Source organism: Vanellus vanellus (genome assembly GCF_965231255.1).
Source record: "Vanellus vanellus genome assembly, chromosome: 7".
NCBI lineage: Eukaryota > Metazoa > Chordata > Aves > Charadriiformes > Charadriidae > Vanellus > Vanellus vanellus.
The window spans coordinates 28,299,109-28,317,838 of NC_138912.1; the positions used below are offsets into that span (position 1 = coordinate 28,299,109).

The 18,730-nt window shown below is 41.9% G+C and overlaps 1 protein-coding gene across 1 annotated transcript; it reads right to left on the bottom strand.

Annotated features, from left to right (window-relative positions):
* Positions 1–1,622: 1,622 nt before the first annotated feature.
* On the bottom strand, positions 1,623–9,016 carry TMEM254 (transmembrane protein 254). Its single transcript, XM_082486539.1, has 4 exons — positions 8,852–9,016; positions 6,786–6,889; positions 5,508–5,567; positions 1,623–3,206 (listed from the first exon to the last, which is right to left on the bottom strand). The coding sequence occupies exons 1-4, from the start codon at positions 8,957–8,959 to the stop codon at positions 3,086–3,088; spliced, it is 393 nt and encodes a 130-aa protein (XP_082342665.1). The 5' UTR covers positions 8,960–9,016; the 3' UTR covers positions 1,623–3,085.
* Between the last annotated feature and the right edge of the window lie 9,714 nt (positions 9,017–18,730).

The following is an 18,730-nucleotide window of genomic DNA, read 5'->3' on the forward strand; positions in this document are numbered from 1 at the left end:
CAGCAGCCTGGTTGGCAGAAATAGCCACCCTGAGAACCTTTCTTAGCTTTCTTGGTGACTTACCTTCTTATTTAGTGGTGTTTAATACTAAAAGCCCTTCTGTAAGTTTCATTTGGTTTTCCCTTTGGTGGGAAGTAGTATTTTGAAACACCTTTTTTTTTTTTTTTTTTTTTCTTTTTTACAGTGAAGTACTAATGTTTACAAGTGGGTTTTTTTGGCAGGCCAGGTGGGTTGGGTGTTGGTGTTGGAGATGGTTGGACACTTAGCCTAGCCTTTGAGCTGCTGTAGGGACATAAGGCTGCACCTCTGTTGCTTTTCCCCTTTTGTTGTGGAAGGAGTATTTTGATGGCAGTGGAAAGAATTGCTCTACATGATTAAGAGTAATCCTTTAATGTCACTATTAGGATAGCCTGGAGAAATGCTTATGCCTGGTACAACCAGCACCGTTTCTGAAGAGCCTCTTACCAGCCATGAATGTGTCTCTCTTCATGGGCTTAGTGAGTTGCTGCCTTGGATTTGTGCTTCTGCAGGCTTTGTTTTTAAACTAGTAATTTTGTGAAGTATTACGGTGCGTTTATCTTGCTGTGTGCAATGTTATAAACAAGTATTCAGAAACATTATCTCAAAATTATTTTGAATCTTGGCATTCTGCAGGTGTGTTTCTTTTCCTCATGGCTATTTTACATTAAAAGCTAGTCAGCATTGCTTATCCCATGCTGCTTGGATTTTGAGTTTGGGATTCCACCGTCTTCAAAAACATTAAAAGTTGGGCACCGGTGCTTTTTGCAACTCTGGAACCAGAGGCTGAGGGTAAATACTTGTTAAAAAAAAAAAAAAAAAAAAAAAACATATATATGTAGGTGGAAAAACTGAACTACTGCCAGTTGTACATTTTTTCTTTTAAAGCTTCCTTGGGCTGCACTGAGGAAGCTCTTACCATCGCCCCTCTGAAAGGAAGCCGCTCTAACTGAGTCAAGTCTAACACCAAGCTGTCAATTTCCCAGAGCTGTGATTCATCTCTAACCACTGCAGTGCCCTCGCGGAAGGGCTATGAAAGCTGTGATGATGAGCATCACAAGTGCTTGGTGTGCAGGCTGGCAGTAGGATGGGAAACTAACGTAGTTCTGACCTTATTTACAGCTTCACTGATGGAAAGTGAATAGTGGGAAAGAAGCACTGACAAAAATGCCTATTAAGAAGTCTTTTAGCACATTTCCTAAGTGCTTAGCTAGCCTTGATGTTACTGTTACACCTTTTCCTCTGTACAGGAACACTATCATGAAAATGTTGAACCGAAGTTATTCCTGTTATCCCTTCACATTCTTAAGTTAATGCTCATTAAGCATTCAATTAAAATTCATCTTGAAACACAAAATGTTATACCAATATGTCTTTTAATGCCATGGATTTTTTTATTTTTTTTTTCTTAAGAGACAAGTCACATCAATACCTTGTCCTGTCAGAAATACTAGGCTTCTGGTGGACTTACTCTGGAAAGTATACAGCCAGCTGACCCTGTATGTTCCAAGTGTGAATACTGACACTGGTGTAAAGATGATGCCTACGTTATTTTGTATAGACGTTTATTTCCAGGATAAATTAAAAAGAAAAACAACTTCTTCACTTTTTCTTTTTTAAATCTTTATTCCAGGGTCACAGACTAAGATAAAAGGTTACACAGTAAAACATAGCTCAGGCTTTTGATGCTTCTGTTTGATTTCTAGGCACTAAACGTGAGTTTCTACTTCTCTACAAAATGTTACCAGTTCATCATTTTAAAAAAAAAAAAAAATATAAAACCACCGTTTCAAACCCTTCAGTTCTCCATGCTTTTAGTACCAACTGAAAATCAAAAACTTTATGGACCTGTGCTTGAATAAGACTTCTCCATCAGAAGTTTTACAGTCTGTAGGTACTGCACAAGGCATAAGTTTACTTGTTACTGCTTTGTAGAGATCTTCATTAGAGGAAGAGCAACCTTTTCTTGTCCTTTCTTCCAGTACAGTAGCACCACATATGGTGCGGCAAAATTTGCCCCCATACTATAGCTAGTATTTTAAATAGTAATTATTTTTAAAAGTGCTAAAACAAGACAGGCTAAATTCTTGTTCAAATATTCAAAAGTAAAAGACAGCATGATAAAAGGCTCACTACATGTACAGGAAGGTTTCTGAGGGGTGCTTAAGATGGTCTCTCAAACACAGATTTCAGGACATCAGCATCTGGGAAACAGTGGTGTATGTTTAATCCCTATATCTAATTTCATTCAGAAATATAAAATTTTCAGCTAGGTTTTGGAATGCTAATTGATTTTTTTTCTTTTTTCTTGGATAATAAATTACTTTTCGAAAAAGCTGCCCTCAAAGCTACAGGATTACTACTTTATGCTATACTAACTCAAAGATTAAAATCTTCATTCAAAAGAGGTCATGCTGCATGAAAATTAAGGCACATGTATTAAACCAAGTTAAAGTGCTTTATGTACCCAAGATCATCACTGCGCCTCAACCTGAACTGGGACTTGGTCTTTTTAATGTGCCTGCAGCAATAGTGGTCAGTTCTTTGTGGAAGGAAGGAAGTTGACAAAACAAAGTACAAAGTCCAGGCTCTAACAACAACCACAAAAAGCCAGTAAAACGTTCTGTAGAGAAAATATAGGTAAATTTAAATCCTACCACAAAACAAGTGCATGTTGTCATGTGGCAGTAAAGTAACTCTCCCTGTTGTTGAAGAAAATTCCTCCATGTGAAAAGGTAATCTATGAACAGCTACTACCAGCTGTCAGGGACTCTTCAATGACAATCAGAGTACAGAGTCTATGTCAAAGACTGGCTTCTTGTGTAATAAGTGGGCTTAAACTTTGGTAGTGCCAAGACTGAAGAGCTGGATTTCTACTGAACTATCCACAGGTCCCTCTGAATTATAATTGTCTTGTTTAGTAAGAGGAGAGTTACTTGGGTGGAAGGGCACTGCATCATGTAGGAGGAATGTAATTTAGCTAATTATAGCACCTAGACATGTAAGTGAGGATATCTTCTGAAAAATGAGGATGAAGAATATGAGAAGGGGCTTCTTTCACTGTCTTCTAGTAGTGCTTCTTGGCTGAAGGTTTGTAAGACACCAGAAGGCCAAAGGAAGCATACCCAAATAAAAGTGTCTGAATGAACCAATGAAACTGAACTGCTGGGTCAGTGATTCCTTTAGATCTGTAACATTAACAAAAACAAAATGTGTCAAAAAAAAAAAAAAATGGTTTTGCAGACTATACTGTGATGCTTACAAAGTAAGGTTAGATATTTATACCCATTCTTGGTACATCAGACTTGATTAGAACATTTGATCTTAGCATCATTAATTTCAATCTACTGAGACTTAACCTCCTGTACTAACTAATCATATCAGTTCTTGTCATTTTTAAGCTATCTACAGGACAAAGGTTCTTTCAGAGATTTTATGCACACAATTTCCTCAATAATATATAAATTGCAATCTCAGTCTATGCTATTCGAAATGATTTATCCTAGAAGTTCAGGTACAAAGAACCAAGAAATTAGAGTAGCTTAATGCTAATCTATTAGTATGCAATCCTGTATGTAACTTCTTGATGACTTCAGTCACTGAAGGTAACCATAAGCTAGCAAGGCAGAGGCCTGACAAATTACTGCACGATGTGGGAGGGAGGAGCACTGTTACCCGTGGCTAAAAAAATAAAGGTGCAAGAAAACACCTGACTATTCATAAAGCAGAGATCTTCCTGTGTCAATTAGTTTTAGCATAACATATGTGAAATCGTCTGCACATTACAGAAAATGTCACTTTTTCCTCCACTTCATTGTTGTTGGGAAATACTACTGAATTCTTGGAGAAAAGAACATATATAAAGATGACAGCAAAACCAACTGATTTCACGTCTCCAGCAAACAATTATGTCAAGCATAACTGTTCAACTCATTAGTTTACAAGGGAGCTCCCTCTACTGACCTTTGCTAGAACTGTTCAGCTGTTACTTGTTCTCTATCTTCTACACATACAAAATGATTGTGTAGCAAGTGCTACTTAACACAACATTTCCTACTGTTCATTCTTAAACTGTCTTACCAGCTGTGAAAAATGCTTTCTATAATCCCAGCTGCAGTGTTTCCAAATGAGTGCAGAAACTGGAAATCAGCGCTTAAGAAATTTACCTGCTCATATACAGCAAGCTTACTTGAAGAGACCATATGCAGAAGTACAGGCCAACAGCCAATGACTGTACTGCTATTGATTAAAAAATTTGTATCTGCTTCCTCGCTAGTTCTTCCTCATGCCTCCTTTGTGATATTTGTAAGTAGACATCACTTTTACATCAGTAAAAAGTATAGGGTATTTGGAGCTCATAGTAAAGTACAACTGTTTAGTAATCTAGAGAAGTGCATGAAGAGACGATGGCTGGCAAGCTGTGGTCTCTAACACTACTCTAAAACTTCATTACTTAACTTGATTACAGTACACTCCTTTGGTACACTGACTGGTAATCAACTTCCCTCGTACTTAAAAAATCACCTTAAGCCTACATACCTATCTATCTGCAGAATCAGATCAGTTTTAACTTTAAAGCTACAAAATTTAAAACTGCAGCCTGGTAAAAAATTTGTCACTGACTCCCACTCTGAAGGCAGAAAACATTCATCCATATTCTATTATCTCGAGAACCACCTTAAATAGCTTGCCACGGAACAAAATCCCTTTGCCTCCAAGAGATGTTACCTGAGAAGCCTGTGACAGACAGCTGTGAACTGAACTAAATGAAGTGGAAAACCACCATTTTTTACAATGGCAAACAGACTGGCCATCTACTCTGTAGAGCATGAGAACCAATATCTACATTATTCTGAACTACTACAAATGAAATTCAAATGAACAGAAGGGCTACGTGTTTGGACAGCAATACCTTTCCAAACAATTTGTTATCCTAACATAAGACTTAGTTGGCCTTACTTTTTTAGTCTGACTAGTCAAATATTTTATTCCACAGAACTGCAGATACAAGTAGATCTTAAATAGTCCCAAATGCAAGTATCCAATTGTGTTCTCACAATATAGATACAATCACTTAAGCAGGCAATTAGCAATCTCAAAATTCTGATGAGGTAAGATCTGATGAAGTTGTAACACCTGAAGTTATCAGACTATTTCTACACTACCTATTGTTCCCTCTGCTTCCTGAAGTGCAACGTTACCCTGTGAACAGTGAGTTCGGAGGCAGGCAGACAAGCTCTGACAAACCTTGCTGCTCCCAGTTCTGCAAGTTGCCATCCCTTGCTTTTGCTACCCTGTACAACAGTAACCACTAGCAGAATTTGCAGTAACCCCTTGTGGAGGATAACAAACTGCAACAAGAATTTTATCAGTGCACTCTGAACGAATACTGCTGCTGAGAACTACACAAATCGGTCTGTAGTTTGTCACTTGTATCGCAAATCCTTTTCAGAGAATCTATGTTGGGGTGGGGGAAGGGAACAACTTACTGGCATAACTTAACACTGTAGAAGGCTTCTACTACGTGAATCAGCCAGGATACCCAGAACCTAATAAAAAGAAAGCATGTTTTATTTTGTTGAAAATTAGGGAGAAGACACTTGTATCTGAAATGCATTATGTAGAGAATGTAAAACTGGAGGCACAGAAGTGACACCTCACTTTAACCTAGAAAGTGAGGTGTGCTTCTTATCTTAGTTAAAAAAAAAAAAAAAAAAAAAATAAACACGTAGTCTTAAAAGAAACTAAAGTCACTGGGAAAGATAAAGGATATCATGCTGGACCTGCTATCTCAAGTACCCACTGCGTGTTTCCAAAACTTTCCAAAACTTAGATTAAGCCAAAAAGCCAAACGCTTAGTGAAAGCAGTACAAGTTAATCTTGGTTAAGCATGCAAAATCTATCCTTTAGATAGGTATTTTTAGTGGTCCTAATGAGTTACTGAAGTTTTTATAGGTTTCGTTCTATGAAAGCAACTGTGTGTACAGATTCAGAATATGTAATATGACTTAATTAGTCATATTTGGTCTAGAATTTTTCATGTACAAGTGTTTTTTTTTTTAAAAAAAAGTTACACAGGATATTCAGTTAGGATCAATTCAATACCTTGCTAGAGCAAAAGACGTGAGTAAACATGAAGGCCTATTTTCTACATGATGCATGGTAAAATAAAGTCTTGCTGTCTTTACAGGAAGTCAGCAAGTCTGAGAACTGGTTACAGGGGAGTGTTTTCCAGCTCTTTCATTAATTAAAATAACAAAAATTAAGTTGTGTAACCCATCAAAACTTAGCACTGTGGTTTTATCAGCAGGTTATTTCTGATGTGGACAGGATCAGGATAAGGTAGTAGCAAGGCAGAAAATAATATTTAATTGAAGCTGGAAAAAGATGACTCCTAAAGAGAATTGGACTACTTGAGTAACAATTTGACAAAAGACCCACTTTTAGGTGTTACAAATTTAAGTTTACATATGAACTGATAACTGTTTCCAAAAGTAGGATCTTAATCTTTTTTCCTTTCTCACTATAACAACACAGATGCCAAATTCTAAGTTGAATTTTTAAACTTTCGTACTGGTCTTAGCCTGTCTAGTCTTCTATATACTTATTACCCTCCACCCTTAGTACTAATGAGCTTGAAAGGAGAGCTCTTTAAATGTAATTAATGACTGGGTTACAGAAAAGCTTGTTAACACAGACTAAGCAGAACAGTCAGAGTGAAGCAACAGGAGAGATGCAAAATAATTATACAGTCAAATATAACTTACCCGTAGCATACCCATTTGTGGTAGTTTTCCACTAAATAATTAAGGAAGGTACCAAATATTCCCAAGTAACTATAAGGTATAGTTGAAGGCCAAAGAGTTACCCACTTAAAAAAAAAAAAAAAAAAAAAGTTAGCTTAGTTCAAGGTAGAATTATTATCAACTTAACCTTCAAATTACCTTTCTTTTCATTCTCCCTGCCCCCCCACGTCTGTCTAGCACGTTTTAGGGCTCGTCTATTCATAGTATTTCAACTCTCATTCCATTAGCCTTGTCTAAGACCCACATTCTTCAACAACAAGACCACTAGCATTCTAAAGCACGCTTACTTAAGAAGATTCAAACCTATGAAACTTCTTTTCTTTGACATACAAGATACCAAGGTGATAAGTTTAAGGTTGCCATCTGCGTACCAAGAGTGCATCTGCTTGTTAAGTGGCATTTAAGTAGTAAGCTCATTACCTATTAAGACACAATAGCAGCAAAAAATACATTGTCTCTGTCCTGAAGAAGTTAATCTCACGCAACTGACCTGAAGAATTCAATCAATGACTAGACTGAGAAGGAGGAATAACTACTCGTCTATAACTAGGGGATCAGTCTTTCTTCTTTTGTCCCTCAAAAAATACAATGTCAGATTTTGTTCCATTTTGAACAGGGCACAGAAGATAATTGGGCACGAAGCCCAAGACCAAAGATGCAGGTAATGTTGGGGTATCTTTCCTGTCACTGAGTTGTCTGCAGTGCTTATCACCATCTACCTTTACTTTAACAAGCTATGGAGGAGAAGCAGGGAGTCGGTGAGCTGTGCATTTCAGAGTCCATTGGGGATGTAACGTAAACACTAAACTGGGCCAAAGCTCACACTGGCTTATCTCTCCTCGGGTATCAACACTGCAGTTTCTAACTATATGTAAATTTGGCTATGCCAAGCATGTGGCAAGATGGTGGATTTAAACAGGGAATCTGCTTAAGGCTCATTCTGTTTCTTGAAACAGTCCAAAAGCTGTTTTGTGCGCTATTTGGCCTGCCTTGACTGTCATTTTTTCAGTGGCGGCTCTTATGTGTAGGAAATCCATGCAAAAAGAAGAAAAACTATAATATGTGTAAGTCAATGGATGACCTTCATAAACTTGTCTGATATATCAAAACTGTCATTAATCTCCCCACCCCAGTAATCTGATCTATCTTTGAAGTCTGTTTTTAGAAATCAAGACAACATGGTGACTTAACTCATCTGTTTTCCAACAACCCTACTAGTTAATACCTGAAGCCGTCGTTTTTAAATGCGCCTCACTTATTGACAGAGCTGACAGCTGTCCTAGGGTGAGTTTTACTGATGCACAAGGTGGTTTTGGTGTTGTGTGTGCTGAGGACACTTCCACAGGCTGTGGCAATGCAAACCCGTTGAGGTTGCCGTCATTGCGCCCAGGGATGCCTGGTGCCTTCAGGGCCACAGCCTCCCTTTGCTTTGGAATCATAGAACGGTTTGGGTCGGAAGGGACCTTGAAGATCATCTGGTTCCAACCCCCCTGCCACAGGCAGGGACACCTCGCAGCAAACCAGGTTGCGCAAAGCCTCGTCCAACCTGGCCTTAAACACCTCCAGGGATGGGGCATCCACAGCTTCTCTAGGCAACCTGTTCCAGTGCCTCACCACCCTCAGAGTGAAAAATTTCTTCCTGATATCTAATCTAAATCTCCCCTCTTCCAGTTTGAAGCCATTACCCCTCATCCGACCACTACATGCCCTTGTAAAAAGTCCCTCTCCAGCTTTCTTGTAGGTGCCTTTCAGGCACTGGAAGGCTGCTATGAGGTCTGAACAACCCCAACCCTCTCAAAGTATTTCTTTCTTTTTTTTTTTCTTTTTTTCGTTTTTTTTTTCCCTCTGAACGCCCCTCAGGGACGCGTTCGCCCCCCTCGCAGCCTGACCTGACCTGACCTGGCCGTCAGTTGCCTCTTTCTCCCGCTGTATTTCAGAGGGCGGCCCGTGTTTCATTCAGCGCAGCCGCCGGTACTGCAGGCCCGGAGCCCCCCGTGCCCCCACCCCCCCTCCCCGCCGCTCCTTACGCCGAGGACGATCATGCCAAAGGTGATGGCGATCATCCAGATGAGCCGGGAGCGCTGGAAGTGGCAGCTGCCATCGCGGGACCGCTCCGCGCCCGTCACCGCCGTCATCCTGCCCCGGCCGCCGTCAGCCGCCGCTCTGCCGGTCGGGCCCCGCCGCCGCCGCTAAGGCCGCCGCACGGGGCGGGGAGAGGTGGCGGGGCGGAGCCGGTGACTCGCTGTGGCGGGCGGGCTCGGGGGGTGCCCGGGGGTGCGGCCGCCATTTGCAGGGGCGGCAACGGCCCCGTCACTTCCTTCCGGTGAGCCCGCGGCGGGCCGCCTCTCCCCGCCGCGGAATGGGGGTGCGGGCGGCCCCGGCGGCTCCCCGCAGGGAGGAGGAGGAGGGCGGTGGCGGCCGTGCCCCGAGGGCGGCCCTGTCCCCCGGGTAGGAGAAGGGGGGGACCGCAGGCCGCGAGAGGCTCAAAACTTGTGAGCGGGTTTTGGGGCTCAACTCCTGACGCATTTGCTGCGGCATTACGTGGTGTGGGGACGGGGAAAAAGCAGAGAACGTAGGAAACGGGCCAGCTGCCGGTGGAGGAGCCCCGTTGGCTCCCGGCGCGCCCTGACCCCGCCCGGGCCGACCGCCCTCCTCAGCCGTGAGGGGACCGGCGCGCGCCCTGGTGGCACGGACGGTGAAGGGCGGCACCGGGAGGGAGCGGGGGATCCGCCGGGGGGGGGGGGGGGGGGGGGACACACGACGACTCCCTGCTGGGCTGAAATAAGCGGGTGGCAGCATTCCTGTCACTTTCGGGAGGACAGGGACTCCAAAGAGCTGAGGGGCCCTGGGAAGGCTTCCTGGAGGCCCGGAGGGTGTCAGCCGAGCCGGGGAAGCCCAGGCCTGCGTGTGTCGTGCCCTTGGATGACCCGCAACTTAAGGCAAAACTAAAAGAGGCCCTAAAAGGGTCCAAGTTTGGTCTCCTGTGTTTGAGATTTAACCGGTTGTAAAACACGATGAAATCCATGCTTTATATTAAATAAATTATTTGAGCTCCTGGTAAAAATCCTATAAATGTGTGTATATACAGTGCTATGTTATATATGTGTATATATATGAGACACTCCCAGAATACTACATAATACCCTGCCCTTTGAAAACTACCGATTTAAATCCAGCGTTTTCCACTCTATGCCGTGTTGGGACTTTGGACTCGGCGGTGAGCTTGTCTAAAGAAGTCACTAGGGCCTTGGGGAAGGTGCCCACAGAAATGTTGGGGAGAGGTGTCTCGTGTTCCTTAGAGCTTTGCTACCTGTGTGTGCCTGACAGTGACTTTGACCGGGTAGAGGTTAAATACAGTGAGAAATGTTGACTGTGCGGTTCTCTCTCCTTGCCTGAAGGCTAAATACAGATGCCTTTTTTAACTATGTGTTAATGACGTGCCTGTAAAGCTGTTTTCTTCAACAACCAATGCAGTAACTCCTGATGTTTTCCCAGCATAAGTGCTGTGTTGCAGAAAAGGGTCGCTATGGAGGGCATTGGCTCTGCATGTGTTTGGGTTAGTTTTGTGCTGTCCTGAGACTGTTGTGTTTCCCTGCCCTGTCGTTCATTCCCAGCTATTCCTGCCCAAAGCACTGTGCTTTTTTTGCTGAGGTGTTGTGTGGAGATTGCAGGAGAGTTTGGTAAGAAGTTCCTGTAGTGGTCAAACTGTTGCTGGGAGGCCATCTATAAAAACCATCGAGGTTGACTACATGGAATTCCACCTGCATGATACAGTCACTTGGGTTGCTTTGCTGATGCAGGAGAGAAGCATGTGTGGCTCCACCTACAACATTTTGGTATCTGGCAGAAATGTCTAAAATTCAACTTATTTTTTGTAGCCCATTACTTAATTTCTTGCTCTTTAGAATATTCTGTGCAAATTGTTTCTGCCTGCCTATAAATTCCTGTCCACAGGTCCTGCTGAGATTCTGAGGTGGCCCGGGCTTTGCGATAGAAGCACCTAAGACTTGCCCCACATAAGAAGCTCTGCCCACACACCAGGAAGAACTTCTACGAGCACAATTAAGGCAGTTTTATGAGAATGTAAACAGCAACTGACTTTTTAAAAGGATGGCTGTGCTGCTGCGCGGAGCTGACTGGAGAGGGCAGTCAAGTACAGGGGAGAGAAACGGGCTGTCGGCAACCGGGGGCTGTCGTAGGCAGAAGGGTGTTGGGAGGAGAAAGATGATGCTATCTCGGCCGTGGGGTGTGTGACCCGCAGCTTGGGATGGGGAGCCAAACCTTTCCCCTTCCTACTGCTCCTTGGAGGGGGACACGCATCTCTGCTGCTCATGCATCTCGGTGGACACATCTGTGACTGGCACAGGCTGCCGAGAGAGGTGGTAGATGCCCCATCCCAGGAAACATTCAAGGTCAGGTTGGACAGGGCTTTGAGCAACATGATCTAGTGGAAGATGTCCCTGCTTATTGCAGTAGGGTTGGAGTAGATGACCTTCAAAGGTCCCTTCCCACGTAAACTATTCTATGATTCTATGACATTTGTTTTGTTATATTGGCTTTGGTGACCAAAAGCAGCCAGATGAGATCAGAGATGATGTCATGTTATCCTTTCTGCCACACTCCAGTGCAGACTGCCCACACTGTGTCAACTTGGGCCGAGGAGGGGTAGCTGGCTTACTCTTCTTTCTTTCACCGACAATAATTGATTTACCCTTTTATTAACATTAAGTGTCATTCTTCCTGGCCCAGATAGCCCGTGGTCACAAAACCAGCTAGCCCAGCATGTGGCCCACCAGAAGGGGCCGGGCTTCATGTGTGGCAGCAGCCAGCCGTGTTGACACAGGTAGCCCAACCAGCCCTGGGCATCTCCACCGCCTCGGACTTGAAAGTGAAATAGTTAATGAAGACAACTCCCCGCTCAGACCTTTTGTGGGGGTGGACTTACAGTGGTTCCATTTCTAACCCAGGGCAGTGTCTTTGACCCCACTTTTTAAAAAAGGCTCTTTCTCCTGACAAAGAGAGGAGTCTTTGGAGTATTTAAGAAGCTGAATATAGTTCCAGTTTTCATAATTTAAAGTCAGAAGTCCTGTAGCAGCATCTCGTCTAGCCAGCACAGGCCATTAAACATTACCTTATTTCTCTGAATTGAGCTCAGTAACTGGCACTTAGCTAAAGCATACTTCAAGGGGCATTTTATCTTACTATGAAGAAGTCAAAAGTCAGACAATCCACTGCTTTCAATGATTAGTCTTTCTTGAGTTTCTGAGGTTTCTAGTATGTACCTAACAACCAATTTTGAGGGATTCATTTTCCAGAGTCTAGCTGAAAAGCTTGCTCTATTATATTGCATTTATGCCTTCATATTTTGGACTAATAGGTTAGCTACCTTTGTGGCATCAACACTGGAAATGTTATTTGTCAGTGAGTTGCATTTATTGACTAGTATAATCTGAATTAGAAACTACAAATCCCAAACAGTGTTTTATGAATTATTGAAAAAATGCAGAACCAATTTACTTTGCCAAGTTTACAGGAAATAAAACTATTTCTGCATGCTTTACTTCACCATAGCTTCTGAGATTTCTCCTTTTTCCCTTTCCTTTTCTCTTAATCAGTGCCACAAACTGACTGAATGAAGACCTGGCACGCTGTTACAAGTTGGCAGCTCTCAACAGCATACTACGCACCAAAATATCACCAAGGCTGAGTGCAGACAGCCAGCTCGGGCAGCTCTGGCCATGCTTACTAGAAGCCAGATTTAGATTTATAGTTTGGAACACGAATCTCTGTTGTGATGGAATTAACACAGCTCTGTATATTTTTTCTCAGGCCTTTCCTGTGCTAGAGAACATGCAGATATCGGTAGCTAGCAATCGGCACAGCTGCTGTCACGATGACAGGGCTCTGTAAGCATGTGAAAAAGATGAGCTAATCTAGCTTTACCCTGCTTCAGGCTGCACAGATTGCCAAACTGAGTCTGTTTTTATAGTAAAGGCCATGGAAAAAGAGGGGGAAAGCATAATCTTAAAACCAAGTTGGAAAGGAAAAAAAAGCGTGTTCCCTCACAATTGCGTACAAACATTTTTTCTTTCATTTGCATCACTTGGTTTAGATTGCAAATTATGTTGGTAATTAAAGCCACAAGCAATTTTTAAGAATCTAAGACCGAAAGAGATGTTCATTATGAGATCAACAGGTAAGGTTACTACCCAGACAATAACATGAAAATGAGACATATGAACCTCTTTGAGATTTCAGAGACAACCACATTAGTTAAAAAAAAAAAAAAAAATCACTGAAGTTGTGTCCGTAGGATCCTGAGGTCTCCATAGTGACTGGGTATGTAAACTGAGATGGGTTAGTTCTGCTGGAAACAAGAAAAAGGACCTTCACGTTCTTTCTGCCTAATCCCTGGGACACAGCTGGCTCATTTCACACGCTGTATATCAGTATACCAATCTCTTAGATTTTCAAATACTGAAGTTTCTGTTGTAGCTGGTAGTGGGGAAAACTTGTTCCCCCTTCAGTTTAGAAACATTTGCTATCTCTAACTTAGAGATATTGACTATCTCACTTTCATCGGGAAGTACAAAGGGTATTTGCCAGGTAGTCTGCCTCTTTTGTTTGGTGTTCTTGGTAGATGCCAGAGACTAGATAGAGACATGTTAGCTCTTCTGTGTCTTTTAAAATTCTTTTTTTTTTTTTTTAAAAAGCGGGGGAGGAGGATTAGTCTAATTCAGACCAACCTTTATGGTGTGAGTCATCCTGCTGGAGTCAGTGATGTGACTTGGGTAAACAGCAACTTTCTGTATAAGTAAGGATTAAGGGATTGGGCTTCTTTTAGGAAGTTACTTGGAAATGAACTGCAGCCAACTTTAAACTGGATTTGAAGCTGGTATAAAAGAGATGAGATGCAGTCAGTGAAAGTTACCTAAGGAGATGGAATTATCAATAAAAAAAAAAAAATTATTCAGGGTTAAATGACACAATGCTGTAACAAAACTACTGCAAGGAATGTCTGATTCCTAATGTAACTAGTTAACACGTGACTGTTTCTGCCATTTTTAATGTGGAGTTACAATTATTTCACTCTAATCTTTTAGTTCTAAGAGTAGAGAAAGTAAGGAAAAGTACAGCCCTTTAAAGTATTTTGTGTTGCAATTTGACAAGCAGTACAGTTTTGAGGCTAACGGTCAGGATTTTCAGCAGATTCCCATGCTTACAAAAAATTTTAAAGAGTAATGAGGTGTGCATAAGAAGAAACAATGGGGTATAGTAATTCTGCTTCTTGTTGTAATGAATATCCTTTGTGACTTGGAAGTAAATATACATTTGCACAAATGTCTGCTGTATCCTTCTCATAGGTAAATTAATTCCCTGGATGTCTGATAAAACTAATTCTCTTCTGTCACATTTTTAACACAATTGGGAGCATAATTCAAGCCTTGGAAATTGTCAGCTATAAAGGTCCCAGCTAAATACTTTATTCCTTGAAAACATTAAGATTAATTTCTGGTTGATTTTACTATAAATTCAGTCTGTGCATTTTAGAGATGAATTTATGTCAGAGTTCTATATGCTCATCCTCATACTATCGCTTTGGGGTTTCTTCTGTTATTAAAAAGGAACAGAAAGGTGAAGCAGACTTTTTTACCATGATGTGCTTCAGTCAACATTGCATTAATAAGCTCTTCTAAATGGACAGCCAAAGCTCACCAGTTTGAAGTCCAGGTTGCACAGAGAGCTTTGGTTTTGATCACAGTTGTGCATTCTACAGTTCTGTATTCATTTTTACTGCTGTCTGCTGGAAGTCAATAACTTCAGTCCTAGTGAAAATATTCTGTGAACATCTCTGATGGCTTTCTTTTATTATGTGAGGTACCTTAAAAAAATGAAAGCGTAACAAGTAACATCCATTTGAAATCTCAGTTTATAAAGGTTTGCTTTATGCTACAAGTATTTAATGGAATTTTTAAAATTGGTGTTTGACCGGATTTTTTTAAAGGTCTGTGGGCAAAAAATACGTACTTTGGGGAGGCTATTTAATAATACCGAATGTACCTTGCAAGGATAAATTACATGGGAGCAGACAGCCTTGTTCGTATTGGTCATGTTGGAAAAGCTTTAGTAGTTTAGGCTATTCAAAACTGTATTACATACAGATAAGGGGCCATGACTCTGCATACCAGCATCCTACAGCATTATAGACTGAGTGGTTAAAACAGGCTGAAGGAGTAAGTCCCCAGCAAACCATCAGCATTTTGATGCCTTGTTCTGTCCCTTAACCACTTGATGACCGTGCATGTGTATTTTCATGCATAGTATTTGGTATCTGATATCACTGCTTGTTTCTCTCTAAAGGAATTCCGCTTTATTTCTGCTTCCTATTTTGAAAGACACTGCCTTAGGTTGCCAAGTTCATCACATGCATGGAGTGCAGTGTTGGGAAAAAGGAAAGGTTTCCAATTAGTTCACTGTTCTTGAGGGTCTGTTGGGGTCAGCAAATGCATCTTTATTGTGGTTCTCAGTTAATTAATAAGTCATGTCAATTGACACAGTTTTCTAGCTCTGACTTTTTTTTTTTTCCCTGCGTGTCTGGAATAGGAATACTGTCATGGAAAAGCTAACTCTAGTACAAAAAAGTCAGCGCAGATCTGGCAAGGAAACGGGGTCACTAGCAAATGGGTGAGATGGGTGGGAAGCACATTTCATTACAACCACATGGGTGGGGGTGTTATTGGGAGATGAGAAGGAATAGGACTGACAAGGGAGGTTAGAGCAATAGTTCTTTGAACAGGGAGGAGAAGACTCCAGACAACTTGTCTCCAGTCCCAGCAGACTAGCCTTAAGGCCAAATTCACTCATCTTTATGTGACTAGTTATCGTAATCAAGCTCGGCAGACTATGATGGTGCGATTTGTTCTATTTCTATAGTATCACATGGGTGTGTTTGTATTCTGCCAGTACAAGAAAAAAGATATAGTCCTTGTCCTAAAATATTTGCAGTTCAGAGGTCTGATCCTCTCAGGTGCTAAGAGTCCACAAGTGTTCCTGGAGCTGATCAGTCACAGGGCATCTGCCAGTTACACAAACAGCACTGGTGAGGACAATGACAGAGACTTTCTTACAAAGGAAAGGAGACCAGGAAGGAGACGGCAGGGAGTAGGAGGGAAAGGATTACCATAAAGTAAAGCAGATGGTGAACCTGACTGTACTGGGCATAAAATACTGCTACATTTAAATGCAATTGTATTTATTTCAGTGGTGCTGGAGCAAGCAAGGGCTTGCCAGACTGAACTGCACTCAGTAATCCTCTGGAAGCCCAGGCTGGATTTCAGGAGGATATTTTATACACATTTTTTTTGATGTTTCTCGAGGCAGGTTTTTACTGAACGCAGGTTTGCTACCACGTGGGTTCCTGTGCGGCTTTTGTACTTGGCATTCAAAGGGGTCAAAAGAATACTGATAATCTATGTGTTAGGCTTATTAAAAGTGGAAATCCTACTCCAGCCCATTCCTGCGCTGGTGCGGACTCTGCTGTGTTGATTTGCCCTTCCCTGTGGTCACCCTAACTCTTTACAGGCTCAGACTCAGCCTGTCTGAACTCCAGATCTGTGTTCTGTGGGGCTGTGCGAGGTGGATCTGTTCATAGAAGAGAGATTTCCCTCCACCAGAGCGGGAGACACTGTATTGCTTGACAGTGGGAGCACTAATCGCTACCTTCCCAGCAAGTCTGTGCTATCCTACATCCATCTCCCAAGACTATTTTTCTACTGCCCAGAAGAAAAATGAATGGTGTTGGGCACCACCAGGCTACCATTTAATAAAAGACACAAAGTTTGCAAATACTTTGGCTTCAGTTTTACTTGAGGTCTTATTTCCTTTAAAAATTAAGGCAGTCTTCTCTTTGAAAGGGATGACAATTTCTGTCAAGATGGTCACAGGACTCAAAAGCTCACCAGTAGGCAGCACAATGACAGTACAAGTAAGGAACCATTTTCAGGTTCAGGCAATAGATTACCATTACAACTCAGAAATGAGATCTTGGAGTTTGATAGATAGTACTATGGGAATGCAAGCTCAGTGATGGTCAAAAAAAGCACAGCAAATGTTAGGACCTATTAGGAAAGCAATGTTAGGAGTTATTAGGAAAGCAATGGAGAAAAAAAACCCATTATCATCATAACACTTAAAACACCATGATTCCTCTACATCTTAAATTCTGAGAGTCATTCTAGTCATCCTATCTCAGGAAGGACACAGTAGAACCAGACAAAGCTCTGAAAAGGGCGACATGCATGATCCAAAGCATGGAGCAGTTACCATAGGGCGAGTGATCATGGACCAGGTACCATAAGTAAGATAGGATTCTGGATTCTTCCGTCTGGAAAAGAGGTGGCTGAAAGGGAAAAGTGATGGGGTTTGATTGAAAAAATGGGCAGCGAAGGTCATTCCACATTCTTGTGTGGGAGGCAGTGAGCACCAAATGATTCTAGCAGGCAACATGTTAAGAACACATAAAAGTGTTATTTCACATAACACATGGCTAAATCCTTGCCAGTGGATGCTTTGGAAGCTAAAATTTTACATAGGTTCAGAAAAAAGACTGAATAAATTAACAAAACAGAAGCATATTGTGCTTTCTTTATACTTGGAAACTCTCATCCATGTCAGGATGTCTCTGGGCTGAAAATGACCGAGGTCAACATTATCATTACTAGGTAGAAGTACCAGTATGTCACTGGCTGAGCTGGTTATAGATACCTGCCTTCCCTAGACACGTATCCATTTCTGGCCATTGCTGAAGAGTTAAATATCAGGCTAGACAGACGTTTAGTCTTAGCTAGTATGACCCTTTTTTTACAGTTACCTTAGAATTCCGATAATTAGAGTCAGTGCCATGAATTATTTTAAGGGTTAAATATATGAAAAACTTAAGTGTGAGATTATTCAAAAGTTACATGAAACTGGCCCAGTGCCTTTTTCACCTTGAAATCTATAGATTTTTAATGGGAACTGAATCAGAGCAAGACTGGTATGTCTCAAAAGTGGATGGTGTTTTCAGCAATATTGTTTTCCTCCACCTTCAAGCATTAGAAACAATGTTCATTTCAGGTAGGAAAAAAGGCTAGAGCAATGCTTTGGCATAATAAAAGCGCTTACTGTAAGGGAAAGCTCAGTGGTGCAGGTGACAAGCTCGCTCAAGAGCCGGTTCTGGACTGCAGAATGAATGCCCTTAGAAAGCAAGGATTATCATAAGTTTTGCCCTCTTTTTGCTCAAGGGGCACAAGGTGCCTCCATCCTGCTTGCCCTGACACATCAGGGAAGCGTGCCTGTCTGGCCACTGAATTATTTTCAAAACAAAATGGGGTGTTGTAAATGCTCCTTTCCCTGAAGAGCAGGTGAGAGCACAACTATCATTTGGCTGCTCATGTTCTTTGGAGGGTTGCTGGGCACATCTGGCTCTCACAGTACTGCGCATAGGGAGAAATCTTTGTGGAAGAGAATTCACGTTTTTTTGCTGAATTCCACAGTTTTCCACTTGAACATGAAATCTCTTTGCAATTCTCCAGAGTTGTTTTGAAGCTTTATTTCAGTGATGTAAGAGCTGCCTTTTACTGCCAAGCCCATAATTAAAGCAGTGTTGACTGGTAAGTAATGGGCTGCAAAAGGTGTACCAAAAGATAATTAAAGATGCACTCCAGATAAGCAGGGCATGAGCATCCTTTTTATGAGGTGTTAATGTCTGAAGACCAACTAGTGAAATTGATCTCGCCTCCTTCAGGATGAAAGTTCTGCCTAAACATCAATAGCATTGTACTGCCCTAGAAAATGTTTGATGTAGGGATTTCTAAAGGGCTGTGCTTGTCCTAAGACTCCCCAGGCAGGCACCTGGTGACAGAGCC

Coding starts and splice junctions, on each gene's coding strand:
- TMEM254 (XM_082486539.1), bottom strand. CDS start 8,959: ATGACGGCGGTGACGGGCGCGGAGCGGTCCCGCGATGGCAGCTGCCAC. Junction 6,890..8,851: donor TTGGCATGATCGTCCTCGGC/GTAAGGAGCGGC, acceptor TTTTTTTTTAAG/TGGGTAACTCTTTGGCCTTC. Junction 5,568..6,785: donor CACAAATGGGTATGCTACGG/GTAAGTTATATT, acceptor TCTTTTTATTAG/GTTCTGGGTATCCTGGCTGA.